Source organism: Lissotriton helveticus, chromosome 3_1 (assembly GCF_964261635.1).
Source record: "Lissotriton helveticus chromosome 3_1, aLisHel1.1, whole genome shotgun sequence".
In the NCBI taxonomy this organism is placed as follows: Eukaryota; Metazoa; Chordata; class Amphibia; order Caudata; family Salamandridae; genus Lissotriton; species Lissotriton helveticus.
Window position 1 is genome coordinate 1036617589 of NC_136061.1, and position 18741 is coordinate 1036636329.

Consider the following 18741-nt stretch of genomic DNA (forward strand, 5'->3'; position numbering starts at 1 on the left):
TTAATAGGGCATTAGGAAAGTCCCAAAAATAGGAAGTCTAGAACTGAGAATTTGCTAAAAGCCTAGGAGCTCTATTCAGTGTGGTGTATTGCTGGATTATGGTTGTGGGCGGAGCCTGTCCTCACCCGCACGTCCCAATGGCTGCAGCAGCAGGTGACAGAGCTCTGTCCTGCACCCCTCCCCCCATCACCTGCTAGACACAGAAAGCATAAAACCCCCTTTCTGCGCCCAATGAAAAGGAATTTTTGTCATGAATATTCAAGATTTATTTTCTGTGGCTGGAAATGCTTGACAGTTGAACAATGCACACATTAGGACGGTGTTGCACCCTTTAACGCGGGAGGATTTGTCAACGGCGATAAGGACACTTACACGTTCTCTTTCAATCCAATGAAAAACAGCAATTTGGAATGTTGAACACATACTCTCGTGACAAACGCTCCTTTTTTAAATGGCTCTTTTGGTTGCAGATGCGTTTTTTTGTTCCTTCCCTTTCAAAGCATATTCGATATCCTGCTAAATGTATTTTTCTTTTAACAAATGAATACTGAGAATTTATAAATAAATAGCATAGTTTTCTGTGTGTTATTTCGGTTTGGGATCGAAAAACGTTTAAAAACAATGTATTTCTCTTGTGCACCTTTAATCTTCATTGTTTGTTTCATTTTACGTCTCAAAACGTCATGTACTTTTAAAATAGTTTCCTTGCTTAATCGAAATACCTATATGGATGTCAATTTCTGCATCTTGGTTGAATCCTGGCGTTGGTATTTTATTTTTATTGACATTTTTCACACCCTATTGTCCATTGTATATTGAAATGCTGTGCAAAGTCTGATTTCTGCGGTGAATAATGGAGCACATACATCCCATATCACAAATAAATATAACGCCTTACTTGATCACTTCACATTTTGGGAATTGTATGCATCCAGTAGTGTTATATATGCAATCATTTTGAAAATGTCACATATTAAAGTGGACAGTAAATCCACTAGCCTCGCACTGTTAAATTATGTGACCCATCTAACTTAACCTATAAAAATCAAAAGGGGAATTAATCACGTGTCTAGGAAATGTCAGGGTCTATGAGTGTTGTACAAAGACCCTCATACACTCTAACTCTTGGGTGGCGGTATATCTTGGTTCTCCGCCAGGAGAAGTTAGGTGATTGGTTTTATCATTGGTCCTTTTCCGCTTGGGTTTCCCCTTCTCCAGGCAGTTAACCTTCCCCCACCTGGAGGAAGACCATCTGGTCCTTATGACAGTTGTGATCTTGTGTGCGTTGGTGAAAAAAGTGAAGTTCACTAACTTAACTGCATCTATTTAACATAATAGAAACTGTTTTGTGATTGGCTAGGAAAAATATGAGCATGTATGCCATGCCACTTTGCATACAGGAACCTAGCTTGCAGCGGTATTGGTGTATGATGGGAAATGTGCCACAGTAGAAGGTAGCTTCACTAAGCAGTCTGTGTCCGAGCCATACCACCTTTGAAGCCAAAAACTGGATATACCTAGAAACCTGATAAGCTACCATGTACCAGAGATCCGCCAAGCATCAGCCAAAAGGAAAGCTGTTGTAGCTAGCATGGTACTTTCTGCACTGCGAGAAAACCTTTGGGTGACTTTAGAACTTACTGTGTGAATGGGTTGCCATCATTTCAGCTCCTGGGACTACACAGGAGAAGTGGAGTAAAAGTAGACAGGCTCTTTAAAAACAGCAGTGGGAGATATCTTCTGCTGTGCAAGCCTGTAAGGGGGCCGCTGTCACCCACAAAACCAGCGTGCCAGTCTATTAGGTAAATGCTACTGGATTCCTACTAGATGATGCAAGAGAACACTTGAATGGCTACCGAAATGTAACTAAAGACTACCACAATCCAATCTGGGGCAACTGAGCATTTTATTAGAGAATCTATTAGATTATGCAGCATACTGTGGAAGTGCAAACAAACGTGCATGGTACGACCAGTCGCGCAGAAAAGGGCTGATGGAGATGAGCTTGGATCAAAGTCGCAGATAGGGCTTCAGTGAAAAGCAGTCTACAGAGGACTATTCCACTACTGGAGATGTAAAAATTAGGCGAAAATAACTACTGATTGTGTGGATGAAACCGCATCATTACTATTGTGCCCCTCGTCCTTCTAACTTTCAAAAGTGAAGCTAGATCTCTGCGGATTCTGTCCTGAAAAGTCCTTAACCAAAAAGGATTTCTTCTGGGTGGTAGTCTTTCCAGTGGATGGATTGTCATATGTTAGGGATGCAATAACTGGTTCAAAGATAGTAGATGAATTGACTTCGAGCAGTTTTTATTTATAAGGTACATCTTCTTGGTAACTAACACACTTACTGCCAGGTCTCAAACAAGGAACCTATATAACCTCAACTCTCAAATAAGGAACCTCTAACCTCACTCTCAAACAAGGAACCTCTAACTTCACCTCTCAAACAAGGAACCTCTAACCTCAACTCTCAAACAAGGAACCTCTAACCTCAACTCTCAAACAAGGAACCTCTAACTTCAACTCTCAAACAAGGAACCTCTAACCTCAACTCTCAAACAAGGAACCTCTAACCTCAATTCTCAAACAAGGAACCTCTAACTTCAACTCTCAAACATGGAACCTCTAACCTCAACTCTCAAACAAACAACCTCTAACCTCAGCGCTCAAACAAGGAACCTCTAACCCCAACTCTCAAACAAGGAACTTCTAACCTCAACTCTCAAACAAGGAACCTCTAACCTCAACTCTCAAACAAGGAACCTCTAACCTCAACTCTCAAACAAGGAACCTCTAACTTCAACTCTCAAACAAGGAACCTCTAACTTCAACTCTCAAACAAGGAACCTCTAACCTCAACCCTCAAACAAGGAACCTCTAACCTAAACTCTCAAACAAGGAACCTCTAACATCAACTAAGAGAAAAAATTTACTAGCTAATGATACGGGGATGTTTCAGCTTTTGTGTAAACACAGGACTTGTGTTCTCTAGAACTGATTACAACCTGAATATTCTGAGTTTATGAAGAAGTGTAAGCACATGAATAGTTGGAAGAGGAAGATGGTACTAGGGATTATTGACAGGAAACTATTGGGGGCAGGGTGAAGATAAAGAGAGGTTGAGGAAGAAAACGGCAGCTTCTTCCTCCCCCATGTGATATTGGTTTATTCCAGGTTGCTAATGAAATGTAGTTCTATGGATGCATTGCTGTCCCAACCTATCAGTTGACCCTGGTTTTTCTTAGAGTACACTGAGTGTGGGGCGTCTGTTATTTTCTATATTAATAAATACATGCTTAACTTCCTCACGTGTACGCTTCAATACATGCAGCATCACAACATTTTTTTTCTTTAACTACAAAAACAGGTATGTACAAGTCCTTGCTGCAGAAAGCTCTAGTGTCAAAAGGAGGAGGTTTTTGAGCCAAATCAAATGATTCAAGGTTTTGTAGATATTTTTAAGACTGATTGATTAAATGCGTTAGATATCTGGAAGTTTAGAATATGGTTAAGTAGTGTTGAAGCCTGCAGCTTAGCCTCCGCACTCCTCTGCCCTTCTCAACTGGAGGAGGCACTGTTGGAGAGCGAGTTAGAATCACTTCTTTATTTGAGAAGTACATAATTGGGAATGTTCAGATTTACATCACAGCTGGCCTCCGAGTGCAGTGCAAGGCTCAAAATCAGAGTCTGAAATGGCTAAAGCATTTAATGAAGAGAATGTGTGCTGTGAGGGTGAAAGTGGCTGGAACATTTAAAGGAGTTGGATAAGGGCCCACTTGGAATCAACAGCAGCTCTGGCAAAATATTCAATGTTCTATCCCTACCTCTCCTTCTCTCACTCTCTATCCCATCTGTCTCCGTCATGAGCCCCCAACTGCGCCTACTGCAATTAACTTGGGACCCTACTGAAATTAACCTATGGGACCTGGAGAAGGTGATAGAACTACAGACAACAGCTGAGGGTCTTCACCAACTAGCTTTTAATGGCTAGAACCCCTATTGAAATGCCTGATAGGAAAACTGGACACTCCAGACCTAAAATTGATCCATTCATGTTTAGACTACTGCCTAGTAAAATTTCATTGCATTTTTTTAGAACTGTTTCTTCCCTTTCCTTTCCCTCCTAGACTCCTCCATGTACAAAGAGCCTGCTGTCAAAGATTACCAGATAAACTGTAGGCTGATGAAAACATTTGTGACATAAAAAGCTTCTTTAAGCTTTAAAGTGTAATTCAAGCCTTTTCTATGTTAAAGTACCTGCTCCCACAAACACAGTGGTGGTATGTATTATAGTTGTGTTGGTGAGTTTTCAGGTTTAAAGAGCGTTCTGGTCCAACTTCAAGAGAAGTACTTCGGACCCCTTCCAGAGTTCTCTCTAAAAGTTATTTTACAAGAGCAAGTTTACATTTACAATTTGTAGCCCTTGGAAATGGAGACGTTTAGGGATTTTGTTTAGCTGAAAGAAAAAAGAATAGACTAGCATGCCATCTCTTAGAGTGAACGTGCCTGCACAACCATAATAAGCCCCTGCGTATTTTTAAAGCAATTTGGTGTGAGGCTCTTGTGGCCCATAAGCCGACTATGGTCCTATGACACAGAATCACAGGAAGCGCTAACACAAGGTGCCCTATAAATCTGGTCTCACTCTCCTTATGTAAGGAAGTAGAAGTACAGATGTCGTTAGTCCATACCTTGCTCCTCGCCCGAAGCACCTGTTGCATGTGGCACTTTAAAAAAAAAAGAAAAGAGACATGCCAATTCAAGCTGCTGACCCACTCACACAAGGCTCTACACAACCAAGAACCCGCCTACATTAACCACCGCCTGAACTTCCACTAACCTTCCAGTAGATTATGCTCCATCTCCCTTTCACTTGACCATACTCCCCGCATGTACGGAAGCAGAAGTGGAGGACGTTCCTTCTTCCACATTGCAGCAAGGACCTAGAACAGCCTCCCCACGCATCTCTGGACAATCACCTCACTTCTGGAATTCCAAATGGCCCTCAAGACCTGGCTCTTTGAATGAGCCTCTGGGGTCTGCAAGAGCCTGGATACCCTATCGGGTGATTAGCTGTGCTGTTTAAATCCTGGTTGATTGATTGATTTGACAGCAACCTCTTTAATTTAATAGTGCTTCGCACTGCACTTGTGCTATTTCCAAATGCTGTAAATAACAGGTGCTATTACCCAATTTAGTGGTAATCCATTTACCCACCTTGGAAGAAGGGAATGTTGAATCTGCTTTGCTGGGATTCAAACTCCTGACCTAAAAATCACCTCATATCTCAGTGCTTCGGCAATTCATTCATTCTGCCGACATCAAAGACTGGGTTATTTGAGGCTTCCCGGGCAGATAGTTTAGCTCATGGGGAGTTGGAGTTGACCTACCTCCTACGTGGAGACCTAACAGTTCTTATGATTTTGAGTATTGAAAAAAAATATGGTTTCTTCTGTTCGGGTTGCAGGCATATCAGAGTTCCGTTTTACAGTCCTTCTGTTGATGCCCTTTGACCTGCCTGTCCGGTCAGCTGTTGTCACACAGGACAACTCCACGGAGTCCACTCAGACTCAAGACCGTCGTTAACAAGAATTTTGCACGATTTATGGTTAAGAGATTTGTATAATGCTCTGAAAAAGTTCGGATACGCAGATTACAAGTATTGACTGACATTGGTGAGAGTTGTAAGCTTTGCTGGTTGAAATTCCACACTATAAATTAAATGGAATGTTGAGAACAGAAACCAGAACTTGTTTGAGAAAAGTTGTGCTCAATTGTTTCAAAGTTTCATTAAAATGTTTGGTCACCAAAACTTTCAAATGTATTATTTTGTTAGCAAAATTACATTATTATTTTGTATCCCTACCAAAATTTGATATTCATTAGTTGATACTTGTCTCTGGGCCTAAGAATACAGACAGACCTCGAAATACAGTATAGTTTGTGGTAGCTGATGCAGGGAGAGCAAAGGACAAGCTAGGTTCAAAAGTCTTTACAGCTCTTTTGTGTCGGTTCACCTATTAAAACGTCTATAATGGAGCCGCAGTGTGAGAGCAAAGAGAGACCTGGAGCCCAAGGAGGGATAATGGTGCAGCAGCAGACAGGGAAATATGGATGACTAAGCAGCTTTACAAAATCTAGCAACAACTAGACACGACTTTAGGATCCTCACACTTTTTTTTGGGGTGGGGGGGCTGTTGGTTTGATCCTTCAGGTACGACAAAAACGTAATTAATCCTTGAAGAAAATGTGTTCTAAATCAAAACCACACTGACAGAAAATTATAATCATCTATTTGTTTGGAAAAAAAGTTGCTGATTAGCATGTAGGATGTAACACTGTTCATCCGGAAGGAGCTATACGTGCTGCAAACGAAGCACAAACAAAAGGTGCTAATACTAGGCTCTAAGGGTGGAATAGGATGTCTGGTGTTCATCTGGATTTACAGACAACATCCACTGTGTATGTATACAATCTGTGCATAGTGTGGGTTGGCGCTTATGTTGGGAGGTGGTGGATGTAGATTCGAGCTACAGGCTAAACCTTTTGTCAAATGTGTCCTACATGTGGCTGAACTTGTGTGCAGTCGAGGTTTGATGCTTGCAAACGGTTAGATGAATGGCTTTGCTGAAGACTAAGCATGGAGTAAAATTCTTGATGCAGATTGGATGCATGGTCTGGTTGGAGGTTATGACTGAGACATCATTATTGATGTCATCAATGGTGTCATTTAGCATGTCATGAGTGGTGTAATATGTGAGGTCATAAGGAATGCATAGTGGTGGTGCGAGGTATAGTTAGTTCACTAAATTATAACTGGTTTATTTCAGTGGGTTTTTAACATTAGGTCTTGTCTCATTTCAGCACTTAACTATAACGTCACTTGTAATTGTCATTTAAAAAGAATTTTTTTACTGTCTTAGCACCTTAGGTAACTATAACGTTACTTTAACCTTTGTTTTTTTCCCAAAAATATATTTGTATATTGGTCCAACAAAGAGTTACTGTTTAAAAATGTGGGAGCTGTTAAGCTGGCTAAACATATGTGTAAAAGGGATGCTGTACTTAAGCAGACATCTCTATCTTTAACTATTTTATCCCCTTTAAAATGCATTATGCCTCAAATTACTAAAAACCTACACATTTTAGCCCACTGCTTTTATACCTGCATTCCTTTGTCAATTCACATTTACTTCAGCTGGCTCAGGAAAGACTTTAAATTCAACAACTCATATTACAACAAAATGGTATTCTGGGTACCTGACTTTTGTCTTAAATACAAAATACTAGTGTTCTAGTTGATCATTAGAACTCTGTGACGGCGCTGCAGTTGATTACTAACTCACAGATTGCTGCTGGTGTTGGAAGTATATCTGCATGGCAGAATTCTTTACTGAAATTGGTGAGGAAGAAATTTAAGAAATCCTAGAAAATGTGTCCTAGTTTTAGCTTTTATTAGCACTAACTGTAATTTCTAAGACAAAATGAACCACCTCATTTCGTTTGTTATTCAAGGAAATGCCTTCATTTTTACAGCTTTGATTCTATCAAGATGGCGCTTGGGTATGCAATACTTCTGTCATAAATGCAGAACGTTACCACTCTAGTTATTCTTTAGAACATTGTGATGGTGCTGCAGTAAAACACGGGGGAATAAACCGGCAGCTGCAGCTGTTGGAAGTATATGTTTACTCAGAATAGCAGACTTTAGTCTCATACGGCTGAGAAGGATAGTCTGAATTTATAGAAAATGTCTCTCATTTAGGCTCCTGGAGTACTTTTCTCTCTAACAAGGTTCCTCAAATCCCAGCAGAGGCAGCATTTTTCACAAGGTAAAATCACCTTAGAACTCACCAGAATTCCCAAGATGAGCATAACACCCCCAATATATGATTTATATTGTGAATTAAGTCTGTAATCACTTATTATGTGTGCTCCTTTTTGTGACACTAAAAACCTGGCGTTCACCCCAATGCATTTCAATGAGAACCATATTGCTAAGTCTTGTAATGGGCGCCACAACATGTTGTCCATGTTGTGACCAGTCACTGGGAGGGTCACATGGTAAGGGGGCTCACCTCACCCCTTCATATTTTTTGTAATTCCTTTTTAGGATGAAGGGACCATGTATCCCTGAGTAACGTGATGGCTGCCACAACATATTGTTTATGTTGTCATCAGTCCAGATATACCAAACATTTTAACCCCTACATGCGCAACCTAAGCCTCTGTTTAAACGCAAAGTACTGAAAAATTGCTGAAGGGATTTACACCATAAAAAAATCACAGCACACTTTCTGAGCAAAGTTCTAACTTTTTTGATAAATTTGATGCAAGTCCGTTTGGCCATTTTTCAAAATCGGAGAGCAGTTTACTGCTGGGACCTACCTGGGAAATTCCACTTTTTCTTGGCCTCCGCTTTATAGATCAGTGTAAAATGTTCCATGAAGGAGCCAAGGAGGGGGAACTTTTTTTAGATTTGTCAAATGGGGCCAAAGTTATTAGCGAAACACAAAAAAACTCTTCCTTATAGTTATTATATGTTATGTAATATGTATTATGATATATATGGTATAACATGCAATATATTATATACTATATAATATAGGTATAATATAAATGATATAATATTATCAATCTAATTATGATTTATCATATGTGTGTATATATATTATGTGGCTGTGTAGATATATATATATATGTGTGTGTGTATATATGTGTGTGCGTGTGTGTGTGTATGGGTGTGTAAAATATGATAGATATGATTTATGTGTTTGTAAAAAAAAAGTAAGTAAATGACCAATCACAAAATGATATGTTAAATGTAAAAACATATTGTCCCATGATGTATGTTGTAGTGGGAGGATGCAAAAAGTAAATGACACTTGAATAGACCAATGGATGAAGATGGCTGACCAAACATAGAGATATGTATAGATATATGCATTTCGTTTTATTATGATATTTGTTGAAAAACATGAGGGTGGCTCAACAGCAAAATCTGTCTCTAGGCAGAACCTAAAAATGTCATTTTTCTTTTTTTTTTATTGATTTAGATGGATTTGTTGGTTCATGTTTTCAATGTTTCTTTCAGTATGCCAGTGTGGAGAAAGATGGAGAGAGTTACATGACCCCATCAGACTTCGTGCAGAAATACCTCGGTCTGCATACAGATCAGCATTTTAATCCAAAGACTGTGCAACTGCTTGCAGGAGTAGCAGACACGACAAAAGATGGGTGAGAAAAGTAAAAAGACATGTCGGCGTAATGGTTGCCAATTAATTATGATGGCCTGATTTGTAAGTCGATTAGCAGTTTTTGTGGTGGGTCACGGGAAGCTGTTGTGCACTTTCAGCACGTTTGCCTTTGTGGTTAGTAGTATGTACAGACTATAATTTACTTATCAGAACACATTTTATCAACCTGATCTGACCGTTTCCTCACAATATAACAATAATTGTAAATACCAACACACCATCATGTGGATTTAAGCTAATTTGATTCAAGGGAATCCTATTTCTGGAAAGTTGATGGAATTGTATTAGGACTTGAATATGTTGCAAAAATCTTCTCAGTTCTGGTGTATTCCACTCTGGTGACTAATATTCTGTTCCTTGCATCTGTTTTTCAGCACACTTTAAATTCTCAACAGCTCTAAAGCTGGTCCTTTCCTGCCTCTTTGTTCTTATATGCTTCTGTAACCCACCTCTCTTTGGGCTTCCATGTTTCTCCATGTTTTGCTGATTTGTCTTGAAAGTTTGATTATTTTTAGTCTTCGTACCTGACGTAAATTATTTCTGACTAATACGGGTCATTGAGGTATTAAGGAATCTCCCTTATATTCCCTAGAACTCTTTTAAAACACTGACAACTAGTTTGTAGCACAGGGAATGATAAACTAAATATTAAGGAAATACAGCAAGAGCCTGAAGCTTCCTCTATCTACGACAACCTCAACGTGCCTTCCATATGTCCTTCTCCCAAACAACATCAGAACAGAATTTGACGACAATGCTATTGCAAATTTATCAGCAATTTCCTTCCCACCAAAACCTTCACTACTTGAGGCAGGTTTGCTGAATTGACAATCTTTCCAATAAAACATCTTTAACAGAATTATAGCATCAGGGAATTTTAACCACAACGTTTGGTAACTTTGTTTATTTTTACAATTACATTACCCACCCTTTGAATTCTGTGCTTTGCTACCTTTTATTGGTCACAGTGAATTTCCTTATCTAATGAAGCTATACGTTAGGACAAAGATTCCTTCTTCTTCGCACTCGAAAAGGTGATGTACTGGTTGGGGAATTCAGCATGGTTGTATTTGACATTTGTATAGTCAGCAGTTCTCTTCTGCAATCCAGTCTCTCTCCAATACCAAATCTTTTAATCAGTCTAAAAACTAGCAGTTCACCATGAGGATAGTATAATAAAGCCAGTTTGTTAAACTTCAAACCAACCTATTGAAACCTACATTTGACCCGTAGGTATTTAGGCTTACGGTAGGTTACGTATGGAAAATGTATTTCAGAAAATTGATAACTAATGCTTAGACACTCCCAACCACTAGTACCTCTGCCCTTCTGCTAAACAGTCCATGAGAACCACTGCAAAGCGAGGAGAAAAACTAATCACAGACATAGGGCAGATTATGTCCAAAGCAACATTATCTCAAGGTGCATCCTTAAACCTATGGAACATTTTAGAACTGTCAAGATTTACTTGGACAGATCGCTATTCTGACATGTTACACTACACTGATGACGAAAATTGAGCATTGTTCCACCTCTTGATGGTTTTCATAACAATACATGCTTTATGAGTTATTTGCATAAACTTTAAAACCAGATACTACAAATGGTAAAAGTCCCTTTTCTACCCATCTCAGATACTCATTAACAATGACCCCTGCATTTGAGTCCGCTGACTGAAAATATACCATATCCCTGACCATTAAATCTTCACCTTCATGTATCCTTAATTCTACTATTTTTGAGCACAAGGCCTGATAAAGAATAATAAGTAGCTATGCTTTAAGTGTTGGATTAGCCAAGACCTTGTTTTTTTTATAGAAAAAATCTTTAAAAGACATGCCTATATATAATCGTATATGGGCTATCAGTCTGCCCTCTTCTTCCATAACTCTGCCTTTCATATTTTCCTTCACTCCACAACAGCACCTAGTGTGGGGTTATGGGTGAGCCCACTTAAATTGTTAACTATGCCCATTATGACTGACCAGCCGGACTTTGGGCAGACTTTCCTTTGTCTTTCTGACGTATCTCCCTCCCACCCCTTTATCCTTACCCCCTCCCCCTCTACACTTCACTTATCTCGTTTTCTATGCTCTTGTAATTGTATGTCTAGCAACTGATGTAAATTGTAACTGATGTAATCTTGTAATTTTGTGGAACCTCATGTAAAGTGCTCTGATACCTCCGGATCTAGCCAGTGCTATATAAAACTCTTAAAATAAAATAAAAATAATGTGCACAGCTGCTGGAAAAAATGCATAATACTCTTCAGCGACAGGATTGACGGGCCAGTGTCTCTTTTATTTAGTTTTCTGTGTGTCACATATACGTTTTTTTTAATGTGCTTGAAGTTCACTTCAGTTTGTGAAGTTAAGCTCTGCCTCGCATTTCTAGGCATGTGCTTCACTTGGTTGACTGCCCTTTCTTGTCAGTACGTCAGTGGGCGGACACCAGTTCCCGCTACTGCTCTACCCCACCCTCCTTCCTAGTGTAACTCACAAACGTCTGCTGCACTCTGACGTTTAGGCAACTGTTATGCTTATTTCACATACAGACAAATTAATTTTTAATATCAATATTACTTGTCTTTAAATAGGAAAGTTTTGCAGTATTTTTCTGTTTTTGATATCCATAAAATGATAGAGTTTTATCTGTCTATTTTGATTATTTGTAGTGCTCATTGTGAAACTTTCCCCTTTTAGGATGACATCCATCTTCGATTTCTAAGACAAAGGGTTTCAGTTTTTGCCCTTTCTATATTTCATTAGTTTCTGTTCTCAGCCTATGCTGGCAGCTACTGTAATATGCTTGTATGCTGTCAACCTTTTTCTTCTATCCTCTTCTTTGCTGGAGTTTTGTAAAATTATAGTTGTTTTTATCTTCGTAGTTTGATAAGAATTTGCACTACTCTGCCTTAAACCCTTCCCATGTAAGATGACCTCCATATTCAATGTCTAAGTGTAAGGGTTCCAATGTTTTTTTCCTTTTTTTCTGTGTCATTAGCCCCTACCAAGAAAAGTTGAGTGTTCTTGTGGTTCCAAATGAACGCCTATTAATCTTCCAGCTGAACAGGGAATCACACCAGTACAAGCCATAAACATTAGATTTAAAAGTGTCGTCCGAAGGAAAATCCTGAATCATTTTAATTTTGAGGGAATTTCTCCTTCTTGATGTAAGAGGTTAGTGATGCTTTCGGATCAAGCTATGGTGCGTGTAGAAAGAAAAGACCGCATTTGTCAATTGGGCTGCAGTACACGACTATCCCGCTCCCCTTCCTTAGTTACACCCGGACATTGCAGGAGTGTCTGGTAGATTTCCTGAAGAAGATGCTTCGACAAAGTGCTTGAGGCCTGTGTTAGAGTTTTCTGATTTATGGGGGCTTTTTAAGCAGACTCGGCACTCTTAACGCTTCCTAACACATTGAGAGCTATGCAAAATGCAGGCAGGTGTCTGAGCCAAGGATTTTAAAGATGTTTTTACATTTTGGAAGTAAATGTGCTATAAAACACCGATTTAAAATACATAAGTTCAATTAAAATTATGATCAAGTAATGTCTTTTCTTGGTCAGGTTGTTTCTGTGACAAGACACTCTGGATCGAAAAATTTGAATTGTTGGAAATGTGTTATGGGTCGTGTTGGGTAGAAAAGTTTGAAGAAGAAGAAAATCAGCACGTAAAGAGACATGATTCACTTCGCTAAATTCTGCAAATATGATACCTGTTAACTAATTTTCAAGGTGTATCTTTTAGGGGATATGTTAGCAGCATGAAATGTGCTTTGTTGTAAAATATAGAAACGCGAATTAAGTTTTGTTTTAGGGTAGATGGTGACTCAATGTAACAAAAACATGCAAAGGTAATGTGTAGGAAAGTGGAAGACGGTAGGATGTTTAGCTGTAAAGAATTTCATAGCTCCAGAATAGCTTTGATCTTGCATTCCAGTTGATTTTCTACTGCTGATAGGAGCTCTGCTTGGTTTCAAATGGGCGAAGGTCTTGCAGCTTACTTACATACAACCAGTGGCACACTGTGTGTCAGGGTAAGAATCTTTACCTTGTCCTCGGGTGTCAGGTGCAGTGTGGCCCTCTTCCAAGCTATGCTCTTGTTCACCTCTCCAAAGCTCACAGTTGGTCCGCTGTTGTAAGCAGGGTAACCTAGTGGAAAGAGTCCCCTGTATACTCACTTTCAAGTCCTTTCCAGTCCTCTATAGATCATCAAGCCTGGAGCTTCTGATGGTTGGGTGAAGAAAAGCTGGAGCAACCTCAATGCAACCACAGAGAATGCGAAATGCAGAACCCGTGCATCACGGCAAGAACAAACATTTCCATGGATTGTAATATTCAGTAAACTTGTCAGGGTCAAGCAATGAGTGTTTTATCGTCATTCTCCCATGTATCCAACCAAGCTGTGGTGCTGGAACAATTTTCAGAGTTTGGGTACTGTCATAAATGTTGCAAGGGGGATTGTGAAACATTCAGGCGTCACACAAAGAACAAGGGAAGCAAATGGGTCACACCCATTATGCAGGAGCGGAGTAAGGGTGGGTATGTAGCTAGTGGTGCCTTTTGGATCACACTGTTGCAAATATATTACTGAAGCAAGGTGTGGTAGCACACTGTTGTTTACAGACCGCACATTCTCCATTGAATTGGCCAATAAATTTGCACAGACATGCAGTTTTACTGATAAAACTATTTAGCGCACATACAATAGATAATGTGCTGGGTATCAGCTGATATTTTCCATTTGCACATCACCATCACCAAGTAAAGTCTTGATTTCTTTTGATCATATTAAAACCTCTGTTTCCATCACACTTCAGAATCGCAAAACAATTTGCTTAATTTGTACTTTTATAATTGCAGGTAAAGTTTGAAATGTTTGTAGGGTTCATCTACTGGTATTTAAATGTTGTTTTATGTTAGGAAAAAAATGTACATCCTACATCCTTTACTTTCTCACTCCCTGTATACCAGCAAGATTGTCACATAGTTCACTTTACAAAATCTTCTCAGGTTTTCAGGTTTTAATGTCTTTATTTCGATATTAAAATCATAAAAGACAGATTTTCAACAGTCATATAAAACAATTTCATCATCCCTACATAAAAGAGAGAATATTATAAAGTAGTTGCTTCTATATAACATCAACAATCTAGACTCTATTTAAAAACCATAATTTTTTAAAAAGTTATTAAACCTTGTTAGAAATACACAAGACATTACATTTTGACAATTCTTAAAAATTAATTTTATCAATTCTTAAAAAATATATTTGACAATTATTGGAAGGTATTAAACAATTTGCACACTATTATTTAATCATGTGGCGGATGAATTCGTTCTTGCCCTGATTACCCATGCCCATCCTAAGTATTTGGCCAAACATATCACAGTGAAATCAGATGTATTTGTTTTTAGGGCCCATATTGCATCCGAGGATTTTTTGCATTTCGTACGTTTAAAAATGGGTTTTAGCCATTTTAGACGGGGTTCTCTATATTGGGGGCAGGCGAATAAGAAATGACCCTCTGTTTCTTTACACCCGGGGCAACAAATACAACAATTGTTAGTATTATTGCACCAGGATGAAGTAAAGGAATTAAGAGGTAAAGAACCCACCCGAAATTGGTGGAACAATTTTCTGTCCAATGGTCTGGAGATAAGATCCCAATATGTCTCACGTACCGGATCCAATTTGAATCTTAAGAAACGCCCCGTTAAATCATCAAAGCTTGATGCACGTGCCAACGAGTGGCGTGTTGAGGCCCAAAATAAACTCTTAAATTCCTTTTTTGAGGGGAAATTGTGAGTACTTGGCGAGACCCATAGGTGACTAAGACCCATATCACAAAGGCTCTTTTTCACCGATTGAAGCCAGGGTATTCGCTCTGAGCGCCCAATTGCCTTCACCTCAGTTAGCTCCCTCGCAAAGAGTGCCAACTCCTCCGTAGTCCACAAACGCCTCCAGGTGGACACTACTCTAAACCTTGCCATGTCCGATATCGGCAGGCAACCCATGTCATGACAAAGAGGGGTCAGTGGGGTTGATTGGGGGAGCCCCACTAAGTTGCGAAGAAACCTACACTGGGTTTTATACAAGCTCGAGAGATCCATAAAACCCCATAACTCAGCCCCATAGAGTGTTGCAGCATTAATTTTAACATCATAAATTTGTAATGCGGGGGCGACCCTTTTGGTAATAGATTTCTTTTGCTCTCGCAGGAGGCAACCGGTCAGTTGGGCCAATTTTAGCTGCTGGGTCTCTATTTGTGGCTTCCAAGACAAACGGTAGTCCAGGGTGACCCCCAGATACGTCATCGTGTCAACCTGATCCAGGTTAACCCCATTAAGTTGGACACTACTACGTATTGGTTTTTTCCTAGAGAAAACCATGAATTTAGTTTTCCCTACATTTATTTGGAGGTCATTTTGGTGACAGAATTCCTCAAAGTGGTTTAGAGCTCTCTGCAGGCCCCCCCTCGTCCTCGATAAGAGGAGGGTGTCGTCCGCGAAGATCAACATTGGGAATTTAGTCCCCGCCAAGGACGGTGCATCTGTATTGAAAGTCCCGAAGAATTTCACTACCTGATCTATGAAGAGTAAGAATAGGGTGGGTGCGAGAACGCACCCCTGGCGGACTCCTCGTGATACTCGAAATGGGTCCGTAACTTGCCCTTGTGTCCCCCATCTAACCCTAGCGAAATTATCTTCGTGTAGTCTAGTAATAATTTCCACTAGTTCCCCCGGCATTCCTAGGTCCCTTAATACCCGCCATAATTTTTCCCTCGGCACCAAATCAAAAGCCGATTTCAGGTCGATAAAAGCGGCAAAAAGGGTACCACCGCCAAGTGTGACAGTCTTCCAAAAGATCATACAAAACCTCAGGACCTGGTCAATGGTACTTATACCAGATCTGAAGCCCGCCTGTAATGGGGACAATATTCCTTCAAGCTCCATCCACCCCAGAACCCTCACCAGAATCATTCGAGCAAACACTTTTTGAAAACAGTCAATCAAACTGATTGGGCGGTAATTCCCAGGGTTTGATCTATCACCCTTTTTATGTATGGGGATGATCTCCGCCCCTTTCCAGGTATTGGGGATGCTAGCACCTCCTGCTATGGTATTGGCTATATTAGTTAGATAGGGTACCCAAAGGCCGGTGTTTACTTTGAAAAGGTCTACCGGGATTTGGTCCAACCCAGGTGCCTTCCCCCTCTTTGTTAACCCTAGCGCATACTCCACTTCAGCTTCGGTAAAAGACAGGGTCGTAGTACTTGGGATTATTACCGTCAGCATAGAAGGTCTGGGTAAGGGGTCTACGGCTACTGGGCAAAATTGGGTAGAATAATATTTAGTCCAGTCTTCCGGGGATACATGGTTGGACGGAGTGCGAAACTCACCATCCTTTCCACATTTAACTATATCCCAGAATTTAGTCTGGTCATTTGATTTACTGGCATCTAGTAGATCTGACCAGAACTCATCTTCCCAATCCTTTTTTGCCACCCATTGCACCCTTTTATACCTTTTCCTGGCCTCTTTAACTGCACCAGAATCTCTGGATTTAACTTGCTCAATGAGATGTCTATGGGCCTCTCTACATTCTCTATTGTACCATTTTGCTCTTTGGGGATTCGAGTGACCGCTGTTTAACTTACATGGCTTTGATAAAATCATTTTAAGTTTAGAAAAACATTCATCATGTAGGCGCATCATCGTATTTAATTCACCCTGACCCCGCTCAGCTGCAACGGACCTCATATTCTTTATGGTGTTAGTAACAACATTTTCAATGTCGGCCTGTATCATTGCATCGTTAGAAATTAGTGACCACTTCACTCTCCTCCGATCATTTGCCAAGGTTACAACCCCAGGCCCCCTTTGAACAGGTTCTCCTAGGCCTATCTGACCGGACATTTTAAATTTCAAGGACAAGGGATTATGGTCACTTTCTGGACGTACTTTAATTTCCATGTCATCAACTATACTCCAATATTCCATTTTTATAAAGATGTAATCTATCCGACTTTTCCTTGCACCATTGTCAAAAGTGGGTTTAGCTTCAATGTCCGATTTGGTGCGTCCATTCACTGCCCGAAGTCCCCATGTAAGACAAAAAGCTGTCCAGTTCAGGGCTGCATCCGTGGCTTTGACTGGAATTTTGTTGGAAAGTTCGGGGATCATCCATGTGGCGTCTTCCTCAAACCCCCAATTGTCCTCCGGCAGATACAATGGCTCAATCGTACAATTGATATCCCCTGCTATAATGATTAGTGAGGCTTTATTCCAGCCCGTTAGTAGCGTATCTAGAGCACCAATCAACCTGGGGCTTCGGCCACCCGGGAGACCTCTGGAATATATATTAATAATGAGCATGTCCTGCCCCCCTGCTATGCTCACCCTAATAGCCAGAATGTCAGGATTATCTATATACAATTCAGCAGCTGAGAAACACCAGGACTGTTTTACCCATGTGGTTAATCCCCCAGATGCCCGCCCCTTTGTACCTTTTATAGCAGGTTTAGAGAAGTTTAAATAACCAGCCAGATAAAATGGAGATGTAGCCCACGTCTCCTGCAACAACACAACCTCATAATTGCCTATAAACCCCAACCAATCCTCCGATTCCAAGCGCGACTTGGCTCCAGCAACATTCCAAGACACCATATGTGAGTTTAGTGGATCTATCTCTGCATGATTGTTACTAACAGGGATAGAAGAATGGGGGCTCAGTGAATCAGTGCCAATTGGCCCATTGGCTTCTATATTAGAGGTGGTGATGTTAGTCCCCCCATGCTCCCTCTGCGTCCTAGGATTATGGAGCGTAAGCAGTTGCTCCTTTGCTAGTTGTTGGATATGAGTGGGAGGGGTATACACTTCTTCAACTTCCATAGATCCTGAACTAGGTAGCTGGGTCGTTGCACATAGTCAGTCCACCCATTCTAGGTCTGACAGTGCCTCAAATTGGTTGTGGAGTGGAGGATAATATTGGGGGTGGTGTGTTGCAGGCTCTCGGTGTCTTCCCCCTTTAACTTTCCATGGGTTGTGACTCATGTTATGAGTTTGGTGTATATAGGGATAGAAGTAGCCAAGATTTAAGGTCTGAACGTCACCCAAACGGGCGAATCTTGGTTTCCTCTGGATTCTGTCTACCACCCAGTAATCTCTAAATGAAACCAAAATACAGTCCCCTTCCAGATCTTTTTCGCCCTTTCCTACCCATTCTACTCTCCTTACATAAAGGATTTCTGTAGGGGAGGAAGGGGGAAGTGGGCGATGTTTATTCAGCCAAAATGTGACCTTATTTCGCAGATCCATTTGGGATTCTTTGGAACCCTCTCTAAGGGGGGCCACGCCTGTTAGTACAATAGTATATTGTGACGCTTCTGGGGGCAGATTAACTCTCAATGGGTTTCGTGTGGATCTATTATTAGTCCTCTTATTCCTGTCGGTATATGGGGTTTTATTATCCCT

At 40.4% G+C, this 18741-nt stretch overlaps 1 protein-coding gene across 1 annotated transcript in view; it reads left to right on the forward strand.

Moving 5' to 3' along the window:
* The window catches only part of SLC25A12 (solute carrier family 25 member 12), a 513431-nt gene that overhangs the window by 94339 nt on the left and 400351 nt on the right, over positions 1-18741 (forward strand). The window contains exon 3 of the mRNA XM_078681570.1: positions 9100-9242. Coding sequence (XP_078537696.1) covers positions 9100-9242 — 143 coding nt within the window. The remainder of the gene's footprint in view (positions 1-9099; positions 9243-18741) is intronic.